General features: G+C 38.2%; 2 protein-coding genes across 7 annotated transcripts in view; one reads left to right on the forward strand and one right to left on the reverse strand.

Annotated features, from left to right (window-relative positions):
- Nucleotides 1–1,945, reverse strand: part of LOC120797569 (SH3 domain and tetratricopeptide repeat-containing protein 1) — a 40,636-nt gene extending 38,691 nt beyond the window's left edge. For all 4 annotated transcript variants that reach the window (XM_040141351.1, XM_040141350.1, XM_040141354.1 and 1 more), the window contains exons 1-2: nt 1,816–1,945; nt 685–738 (exon numbers count right to left, since the gene is read on the reverse strand). In XM_040141351.1, coding sequence (XP_039997285.1) covers nt 685–738; nt 1,816–1,819 — 58 coding nt within the window. In that variant the 5' untranslated portion in view covers nt 1,820–1,945. The remainder of the gene's footprint in view (nt 1–684; nt 739–1,815) is intronic.
- Nucleotides 1,946–4,838: 2,893 nt separating this feature from the next.
- Nucleotides 4,839–16,451, forward strand: znf16l (zinc finger protein 16 like). 3 transcript variants are annotated; one of them, XM_040141384.1, is made up of 4 exons: nt 4,839–5,691; nt 7,821–8,030; nt 11,913–12,581; nt 16,128–16,451. In XM_040141384.1, exons 1-4 carry the CDS (start codon nt 4,953–4,955, stop codon nt 16,175–16,177), a joined length of 1,668 nt encoding a protein of 555 aa, XP_039997318.1. In that variant the 5' UTR covers nt 4,839–4,952; the 3' UTR covers nt 16,178–16,451. The 3 variants fall into 3 exon arrangements, with proteins under 3 accessions (XP_039997318.1, XP_039997320.1, XP_039997319.1); XM_040141386.1 differs by lacking the exon at nt 7,821–8,030; XM_040141385.1 differs by lacking the exon at nt 16,128–16,451 and having other exon boundaries at nt 11,913–14,877.
- The last annotated feature ends 785 nt before the right edge of the window (nt 16,452–17,236 follow it).

Here is a 17,236-nt window from a genome sequence, read left to right on the forward strand (position 1 = left end):
ATTAATAAGTGACTTCAGAGGAACTCAGAGGTTCAAGGTATAAATCACTTTAAATTCTATATCACATGATTTTCCACTGAGGTCACCTCTGTTTTACAGGTCATATGTTTGCTCTCATGACTCGTCAACAGTACCAGTGAAAGCAATACTTTATGGTAAATTTCCTCTTGAACATAACAAATGTGAAACTCTAAAGGGCAGAATACAGTGAAATTTATTGAACAATTCCATGCTATAAAGGAAATTTTAGGTTATTGACCTTTCAGAGCCGTCTAACATTATAGCCTGAACTACCAGTACTATATACAGTAATAGCTGCCAGCGAAAAGTGGTTTCTTTCTGTGGAACACAAGTGACATGCTGAATTTAAGTGCCAAAAGCCAATTTAACAGCAATGGTATACCATTGGGATCTGGCATATGACACTACAAGGCTGGCACACCATTGGTATATGTTGGTAAGGGGTGGTATTTGCAAGTGGAACAAGAATGATGTACCTTTCATGAGTGGCATATGCCACTGACAGCAGTGACGTGCCAATAGCCAAAAGAGGCATATCAGAATTGGCATATGCCACTCAAAGAGGAGTGGCATACCATCAGCTACTTTTCAGTCTCCGCATCACTCGTGAAATATTCTCTAAAAACAAAAGCAAACAAACATAAAACAGGCTTGTCTGCTTACCTGTTGGGAAGTTTTCCTCAGATGTAGATAGAGTTCCCTTCAGACTTGCAGCATCTGTGGAGAAACCATGTACTGTTAAAAGCAGTAAAAAGCATATGCATAAGTATATGACTGATCTGTCTCTATTATATTTCTTTCAAATATAAGAAATACATAGAAAAACAACAAGGAACATTCATTACATGTACATCAGTGTCAAGGAGTGCTAAGTCTAGAGCAACTGGACTTTCTTTATGTTTTTGAAATTCATTGGCAAAATGTATTTGCACTTCTGAATATATAGTGACCTGAATGACTTAGAATCTTCATAGACATTTTCAGTGGTTCTTTTGACCTGAAAACAGGACAAAGCTCTCAACAATTTCTGACATTATAACGTGGCCTAGAGGTACAGCGAAGTGACAAGAAGATTGTCAGTTTGACCAGCCGGGTAAATCGAACACTGAGTTGCCCTTGAGGAAGACTCTTAACCCCCAGTCCTATTTATAATGGAATATAATGGACTATAATGGTTTAATGGAATGTGTGGTTTAAAGGCTTTTTCAGTGATTAAAAATCCCTTAAAATGGCCAAACAAAATAAAAGGCATCCTTTAAATTATTTCTTAAAAGGCCCTTAGTCAATGAATGTATTAATTAAGTTGCATCTGAACTGAAAATTCCTTTCAAGATACAAAGTAAGGGGTATGTGTAATGTCATTTTGTAAATGTCAAGGGACATTTACCCCTTTAAAATATTTAAGAGATTTTATAATTGAGATATTTAGTATTTTTCTGAGTGTGAGTTGGCACACTCACAGTAGTTGTGGTAACAATAAATAATCAATATTCAATTTACACTGACATAAAACAGAGAAAAATATTATTTCCTGTCATAAACTATTCTCTTATCTAACTATCTAACCCGTTAAAACGAGGAGATCATATAGCCTAGAGAAAAATATGGAATGATATAAGCTATTAACACCACGCTTTGACCACTGAAAATGTATCAGACTACTTTTAAGACAGTTAACTGACAAATAATGGAACATTTGGTACATTTACCACGTGACATAGGCTATATGTGCACGAACGCACTCAGAAGTTCCCATAGTAATTTTTAATATTATAAGTATATTAGTACAGATACCCATTCTGCTGTGATTTTGATTTGATTTCCACTTCCCGGTGCTGCTGGCCGTCGGTAGAGATCTTTCTCCGGTACCTGAGGCTCCCGGTGTCTTAGCCCGACCTGGCTAATATGGCCAATACAGCCGTGCAGATGCGAGCAGCACTTCTCTCTCAGTGCACGGGACGGAATTGTCAAACTGACCACAGTAACTGTCCTGGTGTTTCTTTTCAAAATAAATGTCATGTTGACAAAAACTTTGGCCTCAACTGACCTACAAGCAAATGTTTTACTCTCTTGTAGATTCCTCCAAATTAATGAATACTGAGACTGAGAAACGCTCCTGTTTTGGACAGAGGATATTATTTTTTAAAAAAAGTTGTAATATGTTATCGGGATTCATACTTGAAAAAACTATAGGTTTTGTCGTATTTGCAGTACTTTTATGAATATGGGATTAGTGATCTAATGTAATTTTCTTTAATAGAGTTATTTGTTGTTTTATAATAATAATACGAATAATAACTATTATTATTATTATTATTATTATTATTATTATTATTATTAAAACAGAAAAATATAATGATACATTTTCAAAAGATTATGTGGCATCTAACAACATTGGGGGTTGCTTTGGGAGGGAGATGGAGTAAGTGTTTTGAATTTTAATGTGTTCATCTATCAGTATTTTTTATTTGACCTCAGCCTTTACATGTCTTGGCTGCCACCCTATGTAACACATGTATATGTCATTTACTACAGATTATATAGAATGAAAATCTTAACATGACTATTAATTTGAAGTTATATTCGCTTAGTTTCGTGCATTACACTGGTTAACTTGACTTGAGCACTTTGCTGACACTTCTATTGCGCAGACCTAAACCCTTATCAGAATTATGTTGTTTGAACTATTATTTCTGCTTTTTTTTCCCCAATTCATACTGTAGACTATATATAAAGATTATCAATTCAAATAACAATTATTTAATGTTTTGTGAGATTCAGCTATGAAAAGTTCCTACAATCTTTCCTCAAAATTGTGCACAGTGCACACTTTTCAGGTTAATAATCACTCACTGAACAAATAAAGCTCTTTCCATGACCGAATCAGTAAATGGGCTTGGGGTAGTGGAATATAGGCCTACATTCATCCTCTTACATAAAAATCAGCTAGAGTTACTTCTTAAATGTAAACAAAGAACAGTCCTATTTTCTTGCAGACACACTCTTTCTATCTTAAACTTTCCCTCACAGTTCTCCTCTATTTCATTGTTTGTGGGTTTGGTTCAGTGTATAGTCCAGAGTGTGTGTTTTCAAATATCCCAGGAACAGACTCAGCATTTCTTTTCCTCCAGTCAGTTCCTCTGTCAACTCAGAGTTGCTCTAAAGCTGGAGCAACACTCAGGAATTTATAACAGTAACAAATAGACAATCACAAGGAGGGAATCATGGAGTCTGCATACAGACTGCCCTATCTTATTGGTGAAGGTTTTGGGGGCAGTATGCAGCCTGAAAAAATACCTGCAGAGGCTAGTCAAAAAGTTTCTGGAAGCAACATTGGTGGCAGCAGAGTTTATGGGCCAGAAAACTAAGACAATGAGCTAAAAAATGCTACAAAACTCCATAAAGGAGAAGCAAAAAGATAATTCTCCATGGGTTCATCAGCCGACATATTTAACACTACACATAGTCATTTGATCCATCTACAAAATAAAAAAATGTATTAGTGCAACTTTAAGACGCTGTAGTGCTCAACAATGCACCCAAATCCTTATATTTCCTCCCCACTCACTGTTGTGTTTCAAAACATCTACAGCAAAGTGGGAATAAATTTGTGTGATTGTGCCAGTCCTGGGTGCGGTGACAAAATGTTATTTGGCCTTTAGCTTTAACTATGTCACTTAATGGATTGTGCCAGGAGGTCATAAGAAGAAGTTCATAGAAGTTCATAATAAAAAATGAGGAATCAGTTTAAACTGGTTAAGAATTGTGATTAAAATAGTCAAACAAAAATTCGCCTCCAAGCTATGAAGAGTGGTTTAAGCCTTTGATGAAAAACAACCTATTTTGACAATCTCCCATATAAGATAAATGATAAAGGTTTATGATTTTATTGAGGCTTGGAATTCATTTTAGCTTAGACTAGTATTGCCAACTTTGAGGAGCAGCTGACAGTAAGGTTTGTAAAGGTTATTGCACAGTGGTGATGGGAAATAAGGTGGAAAGGAAAGCTGAAACAAAACTTGATCTTTCTGTGCAAATCTAGAATCCTCAAGAATGAGATGGAATTTGCAGACAAAATGAGATAACCCCCCAATTTTTCTGTGATAAATGCTTTTTTATATATATACTCGTGAAACTGAAAAATAAGTAAACTTTGATTTTTGACAGGCAGCGGTACTAATTGCTTTATAAATAGTTAATAAATCCTTTACAAATAATTTATTGATCAATTATAAACCATTATAAAGAACAACTTTTTGATTACCAGGTTGTTAAAAGGCCTTTTGACTGTGACCACGGTTAAGAAAGACTATGAGATGACTTGTTTCTTGAAAACAGTTGCGGGCCATAAAAAACAAAAGTAATTTATCAACAACTTGGGGAAAATCCCCTGGTGGGATTTGTCACAGCCTGACAAGCTAGAAGTTATTTAATTAATTGATAGAAACTGATTTATGAAAGCTTTACATCAAGCTGTAAATGAAGTCAAGTAGTATTTAGTAGCCTAAATAACGTATTAACCATTAAACTTTAGCAAAGGTGCCTTATTAGACAGTAATACCATAATATTGATAAAACGGTAACAGTGCGTTTACTGTTGTAAACTTTAGAGGGCGCTACTTATGAAGGTTGATCTACCGAATTCAGCCATTATTCCAACTGTGTGTGTGTGTATCTTTCAAGTAGATTAATATCAAAAAGGATACTTCCTTTGATTGCTTTCAAAACAAAAGTCGAATTGACGAACCTAAATCCTGTCAGATGTTTGATGTCATTATGCTTTTGTTTTGAAGACAGATTCCTGTAACATCCGGGGTTGCTCATGCTAACCCTGACAAACCTAACTACTACCTTTCAGCATCATACAAACATTAGCTTGCTGAGTAGCTTTTAGCTAGCTAAACTCTCCATTAACGAATCTAGGCTAATCTATGAGTCGCAAAAGAAACTACAGTTTTGCTGAAACGAGCCTGTCTCCTGAACTACAGGACGCCTTCATGGAGCCTCCCGGGTCTGCAAGCCGAGCCGACAGCGATTTCCTAGAGCTCGAGACCGACGAGGAGTTGCTCTGCTCGGTCGGCGACATCACCGAGCACCTCGGCAGAAACATCAAAGTGGTGCTGGAGACAGCGCTGTCTGAGATTCGCAAAATGGTCAGCATGAGGATACGAGTCCTGAAAATGGAGCTACGCGAGAAAACTGAAGAGATCGAACTGTTAAAGGCGAGACTGGATACAGTCCAGAGGGATGGTGTTGCGACCACGGAGCCATCTACAGAGGCGGGATACAAGAAAACTGACTTCAGCTCCGGAACCAAACACAACAACGCCGACCCCAGGAGAGCCAAAGCTGTCATGCCTGGTGTGAAGAAGGAGAATATAGATGCTATTTGTGACTATCTGATGAAAGACAAGAACTCAAGAGGTTGTGCTGAAATGGACGGAGACCAGATCAGTCAAGCCAGCGGCGAGAGGGAGGCTCGCCAAGAGCAGGACCCACACTCTCTTAGCCTGTGGCCTGACAGTGGGATGGCTGGCTCCGGCTCCGGGTCTGGGCACGGAGACTCTGAGACCACTACAGATGACATCTTCAGTATGCTCCCTTCTGGCAGCAAACGGATGTATGACTACGAATGGATAGCACCAATCGAGTATTCCTCAGACCTGAAAGGTAAACACACAGACCCAGCCATAAGGTGTGTGAGTCACAGAGGTGTTCTAACACAACTGAGGACACTTCTGAAGACATGTATTGCATGCTCTATGGAAGACCAATGCAGACAGCAAACCAGGTGAAGGGTTAGGAGTGGTAAGAATAAAAATACTCTTGCTAAGTCAAAGTTATGAGATTTGTTAAAAATGTGACTTAATCACACTCATGAGATAGTAAGTAATAATTATTATATACTAAGTACTAATTAAGTTAAAAAAAATTTGGTCGGTATGGTGGTCCAGTAGCTAGCATTGTCATCTCACAGTTCTATCTGTATCTGGGTAGGTTTCCTCCCATTGTCCAAAGACATTCAGGTTAGTTTAATTGAAAACTCTGAATTGCCTGTAGGTGTGAATGGTAATGGTTAATGGTGTCCGTCTCTAAGTATCAGCCCTTTGACTGACTGGTGACCTGTCCAGATGTACCCCGCCTCTCACCCAATAGCAGCTGGGATTGGTTCAAATCCCCTGGCACCTTCTTAAAGTATAGGCGGGTATAGCTAATGGATGGATGGATTAAATCAAGACTGTGAGATAAGTAAAATTTTGTCCATGCGAAAAAGCAGAACAGATCAAGTTGTTAAAGGTGAGATGGATGCAGGTCAGAGGGAAGGTAAGAACCCCTTTTCCCGACATGACATCCATCAAGCTGCCTGTAGTGGCTGGCTTCCAAAAACCTGGCTTCAATTTTTTGTCTTGACGTCTGTTCCCCTTTGAGGCAGTGTTTTACTCCTGTTTGAATTGCGTTTCCCATAGTGCTCCCCTCCACGTTTGGTGTTAGGGCTTAGGTTATGGTATAGTAGTCGGGTGTAGTAGAGATAACTGTTCAGAATAAGGGTAAGGTTGGCGTCAGGTTAAGTATTTCAGAAGACGACTGGTTGGGGTTGGGGATAAGGCTAGGTCCAGGTTAAGGTAGGGGGAAACACATATCAAAATAGACTTCTGCACAACTCCGACACCAGTTAAAATTAGGTCAAAATTTAACTTTCGTTTAGGCGATATGTTGACTGTGGTGATGTAAATTTGTCATCCATCAGAGATTTTGTAATGCCATTTATACTGCGGTTGGTTTCCTTTTTTCATCCCTGCTAGTATTAGACCATTGTGAGCAGTTTTGCAAATCACTGAGCGAGACTGCTTTTGGAATATTTGATTTTTATATGATTTATGCATCAGTGGGATATAGTAACCTGATTGGTCAAGTATTTAATTAACTGGGTTCTCCAAAAATAGACAGTGCTGACAATGGCTATTTTATTATGGTAGCATATGACTGCCACTATGACAAAACGAACAAACAACAACAGAAACAAAGAACAGGATTTTTTTTTTCAATGATAATTTCACCTGTTAACACTTTCGCAGTTGATATAATACAAAATGTACCATATCACCATCTTGGTATAGCAGTACAAAATTACATATATAAGTACCAGAACACATAGATGTATACCAGGATAAAGGGTTTTATCCATTTTGACTCCCACTACTAATTAAGTTAAAATTATGACATATTAAATCATAATTATCTACTATAATTATTAATTATCTACTTAGATACTATGTTAAAATTTGTTATGTATTATATTTTGTGATAATACTGATATACTATCACATAATATTTTTTCTTACTTATTATGTAATTATTTAGACATTTCTAATTTTGAGTTATGGCAAAAAAGCACACATCAAAACTGATTCATCAATCAATAAATAGAGTAAAAAGAAATATCTGTTAAGGTAACACACAAAAGCAGCAATATAATAAGTGTTAATAAGTATAGGTAAAACAAATAAAAAAACAACTTTTCATCAGTTTTTTTTCTTTTGCTAGTGGAAACGGAAGTCCATAAAATGTCAATAAGGAAAGTTTCTTCCTGTTCCTAGATGTTCATTCCTCTGTATAGGATAAGAAGAGCTCCATAAAGGTACACTTGAACGTCAACTTCCAGCCAAACGTGTTAATGTTAGTAAATGTTTTAGCTGATCTCGTGTCAGTTTTTTGCTAGGTAAGCACTGGCTGAATTCTCCTAAGTACAACCTTCCCCTGCATATCATTCAAGTTTTATGTGATAATATTTTTCCCAGTCATGAAGGAACCTGAGTGTGAGAACACTGTGACTGGTGAGACGGATAATGATGATGAAGATGAGTCGTCGAGGAGGGAGGGGGGTGGACTTGACCAGGCCCAGGTTCCGCTATCACATGTCCAGCCCCCTGATTTCTCCATGGAGCCCCAGAGCTCTTCAGGGGAGGGAGGGAGTCCCCTGAAAGGCAACACAGACAGACCTGAGGCAGGTGGGTAAGAATGGGGAGAGGGGAAAGGAATGATTCTCAAAACTACAAAAACAAGATCAAAAGTGTAATAAACGTCAAAGATAGATTGATAGATGTTGGACTTAGCCAGGGCTGGATGAATGACTGTCACATGACTGTAGCCATCAGGACAGAATAGCCAGTGTTCCTGTCATGTGGAAAAAAGAAGAAAGTAAACTTAAAAGCTGTGCCAAGACTCATCTGAAGTCAAATGAAGCCCAGTAAATTCAAGGCTGTGAACAAGCCGTCAATTTTGGGTGCTGAAGGTTCAATACCCAGCTTTACTATTTTGTGAAGAAACTAGTTTTAGGAAACATCAGAGAAGGACTGTCACATGCTTGCTATTAATATTGTGCTTTGACGAGGTGGAATTTCTTTACAACTAGGAAGAAAAAAGTCAAACAGCTTGGACATGATGCCAAATGAACATGTCAACGGGAAACAGATATTACTTCAACAAGATTGTATAAATATCAGTATTATAACAATACATTAACATTATTTTGTTAAACATGTACTAAAAGGGTCAGGTTTACACATCAGCATGTGCTTCCAGATGTTGGGGAGTAATAACTCCCCAACATCTGGAAGCACATGCCAAATATGTGACAAAGTTGTATAAAGCCTTTAATATCTCCATAGGGAGTTGTGTGAAGTCTGATAAATGTCCACAAGGGATGTCACCTGAGTCAGCGTTGGTTCTGAAGACTGAAGTTTGAAAAGTAAAAAAAATCTGGGTGTGTGGATTAGAAAGAAGTGAGCTTCCCAGACCTCTGTAGCCCACTCCTCATCTCTGTTGCAGGCTCCAGGCAATTAGGTGCTACTAGGATAACACACCTGTGATCTCTGGCCAAACCGTTTTCGGTAAAGTTGCATTGTGGGTGATATAGGAAGCAAGTTTTGACAAGGAAAAAGAATGTGTTGAATAAAATAAAAAAAAACTGTCCACTGTGAGTCTGACACTGTCATTGGAGTATAAAGTGAAATCAGTGAATTTCTCTTTTTAATATACAGAGGTACTAGATGCTGCATATTAACCAGCTAGCATAAAAAGCCAGCAGTAATCTGCGCCTGGAGGACCTTGGCTGGACTTTATGGAAAATTTCAAAGGGTAACGAGAGATCTGTTGCAGAAATTCTAATAATAATAAAGCACAAGACAACAAAAGTTCATAGAGAATATGACTCAACTTTTATTTGTTTGACTTCATTTACAGCTTGATGTAAAGCTTTTCACCTCTCTGCTATCTTTACCCACCTGGTCTTTTTTTGTCAGACTGGGTTGGGGTTTCTGAAGTGTGAAATTTACTTGTGAATGTATATAAATGCCTGCATTTATCCATAACTGGCATTAAACTAATGTGTTATCATGCATTTGATGTATTTATCAAAATAATAATAGTTGATTATAAGTCATACATATGGTGCATATAGTGGGATATCATAACTCACTGTCATTTGCGAATTGAGTTGCTGGGTCAGTTGTCATGATAGTGCATTTGTAATCACATTACCCAAGTATAGAACTTTAGCCAGGTATATATATACGTATATATATACGACAAAACGACAAAAACTGAGTACACCCCAGACCAATATCACTAAAATGTCAAGTAATTATAAATCCTGTCCATTTAATAGTTTTTTTTTTTTTTTTTTTAGCCAAAGCCCAAGAAGAATGAAGCCAAATCATTTGAAAAACAAATGTTTGACTAATTAAAGTATAATGAAAGGTCCATATTAAATAAGCTACAGCTACAAAAGTCAGTAAACCCTTCATTAGTGAGATTCCATTCTTTTATTTTTTGAATATTTTGTATGAGCGCTTTTATTATTGATGACAGTTGATCCCCCTGGGCATGGATGATACCAGTCTCTTACAAATCAGCAGAGAAACGTTCTGCCATTCTTCACAGATTATTCTTTTCAGCTGCTTTTTGCTGGAGGGGTTTTGTTGCCCAACTTCTATTTTAAAATACTCCAAAGGTATTCTATTGAATTCATGTCAGGGACCACACTTGGTCAGATCCTAGTTTTCATTTTTTTCCTCTTTAAAAGCTTTTGTGTAATATTTTCAGTGTGTTTGGGATCATTGTAAAATTGGAAAATTCCTCTCCTGTCAAGCTTCTTGAGACTGGAAGTAATCTTATCATTTAGTATTTGGTTATAAAAACTTACATTCATAGTGTAGTCTATAAATGTCATCTCACTCACACCTTTTGCTCTCATGCAGCCCCATACAAAATTATTGACACCCCTGAATTTCAAGTAAATAAATCCAAATATCTTCAGAAATAAATGCAAATGAACCAATTTTGTAAAATTAATGAAATTTTCAAGGTTACTGAGCTAAACAAAACAAAACCCCAAACTTGCATAATAGTGGAAAAAATACAAACACAAAATTTACTTCGGACAGATTTTTTTATTGCTTTAGTTATTATTGGCACCCTTCACTAATATTTGGTTGCAGAACCTTTGGCAACAATAACAACCTCTAAACGTTTCTTGTAGCCATTTAGAAGCTTCTTGCACCTGTCTGCTGGTAGTTTCTGGCACTTTTCTGCTTCGTTCAAGTTCTTATAAGTTTGCAGGATGCCTTTTTGCAATGCGGGATTTCAGCTCTCTCCAAAGGTGTTCAATGGGATTTAGGTCAGGACTCATTGCTGGCCAATGTCTCCAATACCAGAAGCAGCAAAGCAGCCCCACAGCATGATAGAACTTCTACCATGTTTTACTGTAGGTACTGTGTTCTTTCCCTTATGGGCTTCATTTCATTGCCTATAAACAAACAGATGCACTGCATTCCCAAATAAAAATGTTTTATTCCCAATAAAACATTATTCCAGTGAGACTTTGGTTTATCTACTAAAGTTTTCTATTACATAACTAATTTAAATTCATCAAAAGGGTGCCAATAATTGTGTCTGGGGTACATTTTGTTTTGTAGTATTTCACTATTATGCAAGTTTTGTTTTTTGTTTTTTGTTTTTTTTCTTTTATTCAGTAACCTTGGATTTTTTTATTAAAATATTCTCATTATACAAAATTGGCTCATGTGCATTTATTTACGATGATACTCTGAATTATATACTTAAAATTTAAGGATGATAGTTATTTTGACCAGGACTGCATCAGCACACTCCCAACTCCATATTTCATAGTCAGCACTGTGCAGTCACTGTGTTACTCCTGGCCAGGTCCACACCAAACATGGTGAATCCCATCTGACCCAAACTAATTTATTTTGGTTACACCTGACCAAAAAATGTGCTGCCAATATTCATTTGGCTTCTTTTCATTTTAATCTTGCAGTTTTGTACCATTTTGTGAGCAGTGGTTTTATTTTTGGATGCAGACTTCATGCAATGTTCTTCACACTGTCTGATCGGTTAATGAAACACCAGTTTCTACAGATAATACTGGTCCCAATTCAGAAGCACTTACCTGTCTTCACAAGGTTGCGTAAAAAGCAAATTGTGCGTGGTGTAATTTTTCAAGTAAGGCCACTGCACCTTCTGTTATTGTTAGTATGGCTCTTCCTATAACTCCTAACCACTGCTGCAACTTTGTTTCAGCTTATGTTCAGTAGCTTACTAATGGCCTTGTACCTTTTCCATCTTTATGAGGACTCACACTCCGGTTTCTTTCTTGTTCAGGCAGTTTTAACCATGTGGAGCCATGTTGTATTAGACACAACCAAGGCCGAAACTGAGAAAGCTGTGGTGTTAATAGGTTATTTTATAACCTTGTTCATGCAATTAGCCTTAATTGTAAATCACAAGCCCATATTTTCAATGTAGTCTATCAAATCTGTCTGTTTTTAATTATATACAAGATCAAATACCCTACACTCTGATTTCAGGTCAGCAGTTCCCCAGTCACACCTACATCTGCTCTCTGTGTGGAACCTTCTGCCCTGACTCTGTGTTCCTGGAGGAACATATTAAATTGATACACTCAGATTCTGCTGGTGCCCAGACTCTCCAGGCCCTGCAGTCCACCTCATCTGCTGCACCCACCATGGGGGACAGCAGCAGCGACTCCAGGAGGGGTGAAGGAGGGCAGAACAAGGATGGCACAAGACCAGGGGCTGGTGTTGGCATTAGTCGGGGAGGAGGGCCTGTGAAAAAGGAGATTAAAATTGAGGGAGGATATGAGTGTGGGGACTGTGGCCGCCATTTTAACTACCTTGGCAACCTGCGGCAGCACCAGCGTATCCATACTGGGGAGAAGCCCTTCATGTGTCCAGAGTGCGGAGAAAGGTTCCGCCATGCAGCACGATTAAAGAGCCACAGGCTGGTGCACAGCGGAGCCCAGAGCCCTTTCCCCTGCCCCCAGTGTGGCAAAGGTTTCTCAGTGCTGTCTGGACTCAAGAGACACCAACGGGTGCACACCGGTGAGAGCCCATACGCCTGTCCTCAGTGTGGCCGGCGCTTTAAGGAGCTTGGGAACCTGTACACCCACCAGAGGATCCACAGTGGGGCCACACCTTACTGCTGCCAGCAATGTGGACGCAGCTTCCGCCATCTGGGTACCTATAAGAGCCACCGCTGTACCCCAGCACAGTAAAAAGCCTTGCTGCTACGCTCTCTGCAGCTCACTGACAAATGATACCATGAAATTTAAAGGACATGGTGCTGACTCTGAGGGGTGTGTCTTCATTGTGTGGCTGTCTGATGTCACTGTGGGAGGTGCTGGTCATGTGCAGAGCAGGGCTGGTTTTTCTGAGATCCTGCCCAAGCTTTCATGTTCTTTGACATTCATGGCATTTCTCCTCAGGCGTCAAGAAACACTGTGTCATTGAACCTCAAGGTTCATTCTAGACCTTGGAAACAGTAGTTTGAGTCTCAACTTGTTTGTTATGAAGCTTTAAATGCTATCACACAGTCTTCATCAGCAGATTGAGTTTGCTCAGTTGGCAAAGCTGAGCTTTGAAGTCCATTCATGACATTGGTGATTGTTAAGCCAACACTGTTAAAAAGTCCTACAAGCACTGAGAAACATTCTAAGTTTGAGCGCCTACAGTTCTTTTACAACTGAGCAAACTCCATCCATTGATGGAGACTGTATTATATGGGATAAAGCTCCGCAAAAGCTAGTAAACCTGGGTTGAGATAATTTGTCAAAAAGTTGCATGAAGACATAGCATACAGGCTGTAAGACGTATTTTTAGGCAAAGTCATCATGAGGAGAGGTGGATCCAGGTCCACGACAAGGGAGGAATACCCTCCCTGTTTTTGGACTTGACCACCTCAGTTCAGAGGACAAAGGACTATAACAGTGGTTTTGCATGTTTCAGCCCATTTCTTAAATTTTGGATATACTTTAAAGGATAACTCATGTTTATTACAACTTTGGTTTTGTTTTCATAGCTTTGTACATCTCCTCTACCTGTTATGATAACTTTGTACTCACCAAGGAAGTTGCTGAGATCTGAGACATCATTACAATGATGTCCAAAATGGCAAAAACACAAACAGTCAAATAATCTGTAAGGAAATAAACAGGTTATCCACATTATCTAAACTACTTAATTTGGAGGTAAACTCAGAGTGAGAACACATGAGATATGGTTAGGTTCTGTTAGCCAATTCATTAACTCAGTGAATCATTCCCTGATTCACAAAGTTTCAGCACAGTCTTTTATTTAATCCTTTTATCTATGAAGAATACATCTCACTTTTAGCCTGTAACAGCTAAATTTAAACTTTTGTCTGTCGTCCTGTTTATGTGGTCTATGCAACCTGGTGTCTGTAGTCAGCAAAGTATAGTATCAAATATTGGAGTTTTAGTAATTCTTAACTTGAAAATTATTAAAAGAATTAGATTTAATTTAGGACTCAAGGATTCAGATTTGATAAAATGCTATTAAACTGAGCAAATGTGGTTGTTAATAGCGACATGTTGTTAATAATCCGTCATTGTCTTGGAAAACTGTGTGCATACAACTATTCTTGGCAGCATTGCCATGTTCCAAAATCTCAGAAATTACACTATATTGGTGAGCTCAGTGTTATCACAACTGATAGAATGAATGGCCAGAACTACCAAAGAGAGGAAAAAAAACTGAACATAGTGCTCACTTGATTACTGATCTGAAATACATTTGAGTTATGTGCAGTTTTTCATATCAAACTGAATGGCAAGGGAAAACTGTTAAAAACACTCTTAGACCATGGTGTTATTGGAATATGGTTTGCATTAATCTATAATGATTTTAAACTATTGAAACTTGGAGAATTCAAGAGTGCAAGATGGAATATATGATTTAAGAAAAAGGGTACAATTGGTCATTTGAGTTTTCAGTTTTTCACACTGACACACATGGTTCAAGTACAAAAGGAATCTCATACCGAAATAATGATGTACAGTGAATTCAGAAAGTATTCAAACCCCTTCACTTTTTTCACATTTTGATATGTTGAGGCCTTATGCTAAAATGGTTTAAATTCATTTTTTCCCTCATGAATATACACTAAATACCCATAATAACGAAGCAAAAACAGAATTTTAGAAATCTTTAAAAAAGGACTGAAGTATTCAGACCCCTTGCTATGATACTCTGAATTTAGCTCAGGTGCCTCCCTTTTCTCTTGAACATCTTGGAGATGTTTGTACACCTTGATTGGAGTCCACCTGTGGTTAATTCAAATGATTGGACATGATTTGTAAAGGCACATACCTGTCTATGTAAGGGCTCACAGTTGATAATACATATCAGAGCAAACATCAAGCCATGAGATTGAAGGAACTGCCTGCAGAACTCAGAGACAAGGTTGTGTCAAGGCACAGATCTGGGGAAGGCTGTGAAAAAATTGATGCTGCATTGAAGGTTGGCCTCCATAATTCTTACTTGGAAGAAGTTTGCAACAACCAGGACTCTTCCTAGAGCTGGCCACCCATCCAAACTGAGCAATCAGGGGAGAAGGGCCTTGCTAAGACAGATGACCAAGAACCCGATGATTATTCTGGCTGTGCTCCACAAATCCTGTGTGGAGAAAGGAGAAACATCCAGAAGGACAACCATAACTGCAGCACTCCAACAATCTGGCCTTTATGGCAGAGTTGCCAGATGGAAGAAACTCCTCAGTGAAAGACACCGGAAAGCCTGCTTGGAGTTTGCAAAAAAGCACCTAAAGGACTCTCAGACTGCGAGAAAAGAGAATCTCTGGTCTGATGAAACCAAGATTGAACTGTTAGGCCTCAATTCTAAGTGTTATTTCTGGAGTAAACCAGGCACTGCTCATCAGCTGCCCAATACCATCCGAACACTAAAGCGTGGTGGCAGCATCGCGCTTGTGGGGGCGTTTTTCAGCGGCAGGAACAGGGAGACTGGTCAGGATTTAGGGAAAGCTGAACAGAGCAAAGTGTAGAGACATCCTTAATGAAAACCTGGTCTAGAGTGCTCAGGTCCTCAGACTGGGCTGAAAGTTTACCTTATAACAGGACAATCGCCCTACGTGCACAGCCAAGACCATACATGAGTGGCTTAGGGAAAACTCTGGGAATGTCCTTGAGTGTCCCAGCCAGAGCCCTGACACAAACCCTATTGAACATCTCTGGAGAGACCTGAAAATGGTTGTACACCAACAACCCCCATCCAACCTGAAGGAGCTCGATAGGCTCTCCAGTGAGGAATGGCAGAAAATCCCCAAATGCAGGTGTGCAAAACTTGTCGCGTGAGACCCAAAAAGACTCAGCAGTATCGCTGCCAAAGGTGCTTCAACAAAGTATTTATTTAAAGGGTCTGAATACTAATGTCAAAGTGATATTTCTGTTTTGTTTTTTGTTTTTCTTTGTCATTATGGGGTATTGAGTGTGGATTGATGAGGGGAAAATTTATTTTTAAATTATTTAAGCATAAGGCTGCAACATAACAAAATGTGGAAAAAAAAGTGATGCGGTCTGAATACTTTCTGAATGCTCTAACTGTAAGTTATATTCATTTGGGTATGTTGGACATTAACAAGAGACTAAACAAGATAGTTTAGTGAAATGCAACAATGAAATAATTTGAGTAGATGTAGGTCTAGATGAATCCATTTATTGATTTGCGCCTTGTCTGCTGATCCCCCAGTACGCCCGGTCATAACCTCACTCTGGAGTTCGATGGATCCGTTCGAGTAGTAGTGGGGGCATCACCACCCACAAGTGGACCAACTGTTTAACTACAATAAAAAAGATCTGAGTCATACAGTACTGCTGATTGTCTTTCATCACGATGCTGTTTGGTGCTATGTGTAGAGCAGAAAGTTCCTCATATTATTTTTAACCAGTGTAATCTAATGTTACACTATATATTGGTTATTTAATATGTTTGCCTGTATGATGAATAAAGTGTGTGATGATAGAAAAAATACTTGAAGAAAAATAAAACCCCAAGTGTCTGATGAATGATGAATTTATTCATTTGATTGGATTCAGTAAAAGCTCATTAGAAAAATGACCTAGTTTACTCAAGCCTGTCTGAACAATGAGTTTCTGGGTCTTAGCACTGTGTGGACGACTAGAAGCAAGAAAACAACTTATCCAAACCTGTCAAAGTGAAACGCTAAACATTGACAATCTGCTTTCTAATAAACAATTGTCTTAAAATTATGAGTGTGTGTTTTTTTTTTTTTTAACAAGCTGTGGATTGTAATATTTACTTACTAGTATCATCATTTTATGCTACTTTATGCTTGCATCTCTACATTTCAGAGGGAAATATCGTACTTTTAACTCTATTAAATTTATTGATAGCTATAGTTAATATTTAACTTTTCAGATAAAAGTTATAAATACAAAATATGATTAACTTACAAGCTATGATGCACAGTAGTTCTGTACCCAACAGTATCTGAGGTAGTTCAAATTAATTCAACAGCTACCACACTGAGATGCTCTGCACACATTTGTGCATCAGTAATAGTAAGCAAGTTGTATATACTGACAAAGGTCATTCTGCATAAAGAGTAATTTTACTTTTGTATGTAAGTAAATTTCCCTGGCAATAATTGTTTTCTTTATTTATTATTTAACCATTATGTCAAGAAATGGGAAGGTTCCTATCGTCCCAGGCATCTATTGGTGCTTACATTTTCATACAGTATGAAATCAATGGATGCCTGAAACTGTAGGAAAAACACATCCAAAAATATAAAACTGCTCAGCATGAATTTAAAAATGGTCAGTAAAAATGTAAAC

Source organism: Xiphias gladius, chromosome 12 (assembly GCF_016859285.1).
Source record: "Xiphias gladius isolate SHS-SW01 ecotype Sanya breed wild chromosome 12, ASM1685928v1, whole genome shotgun sequence".
Lineage (NCBI taxonomy): Eukaryota > Metazoa > Chordata > Actinopteri > Istiophoriformes > Xiphiidae > Xiphias > Xiphias gladius.

Coding starts and splice junctions, on each gene's coding strand:
- znf16l (XM_040141384.1), top strand. CDS start 4,953: ATGAGTCGCAAAAGAAACTACAGTTTTGCTGAAACGAGCCTGTCTCCT. Junction 5,692..7,820: donor GTATTCCTCAGACCTGAAAG/GTAAACACACAG, acceptor TATTTTTCCCAG/TCATGAAGGAACCTGAGTGT. Junction 8,031..11,912: donor CACAGACAGACCTGAGGCAG/GTGGGTAAGAAT, acceptor CTCTGATTTCAG/GTCAGCAGTTCCCCAGTCAC.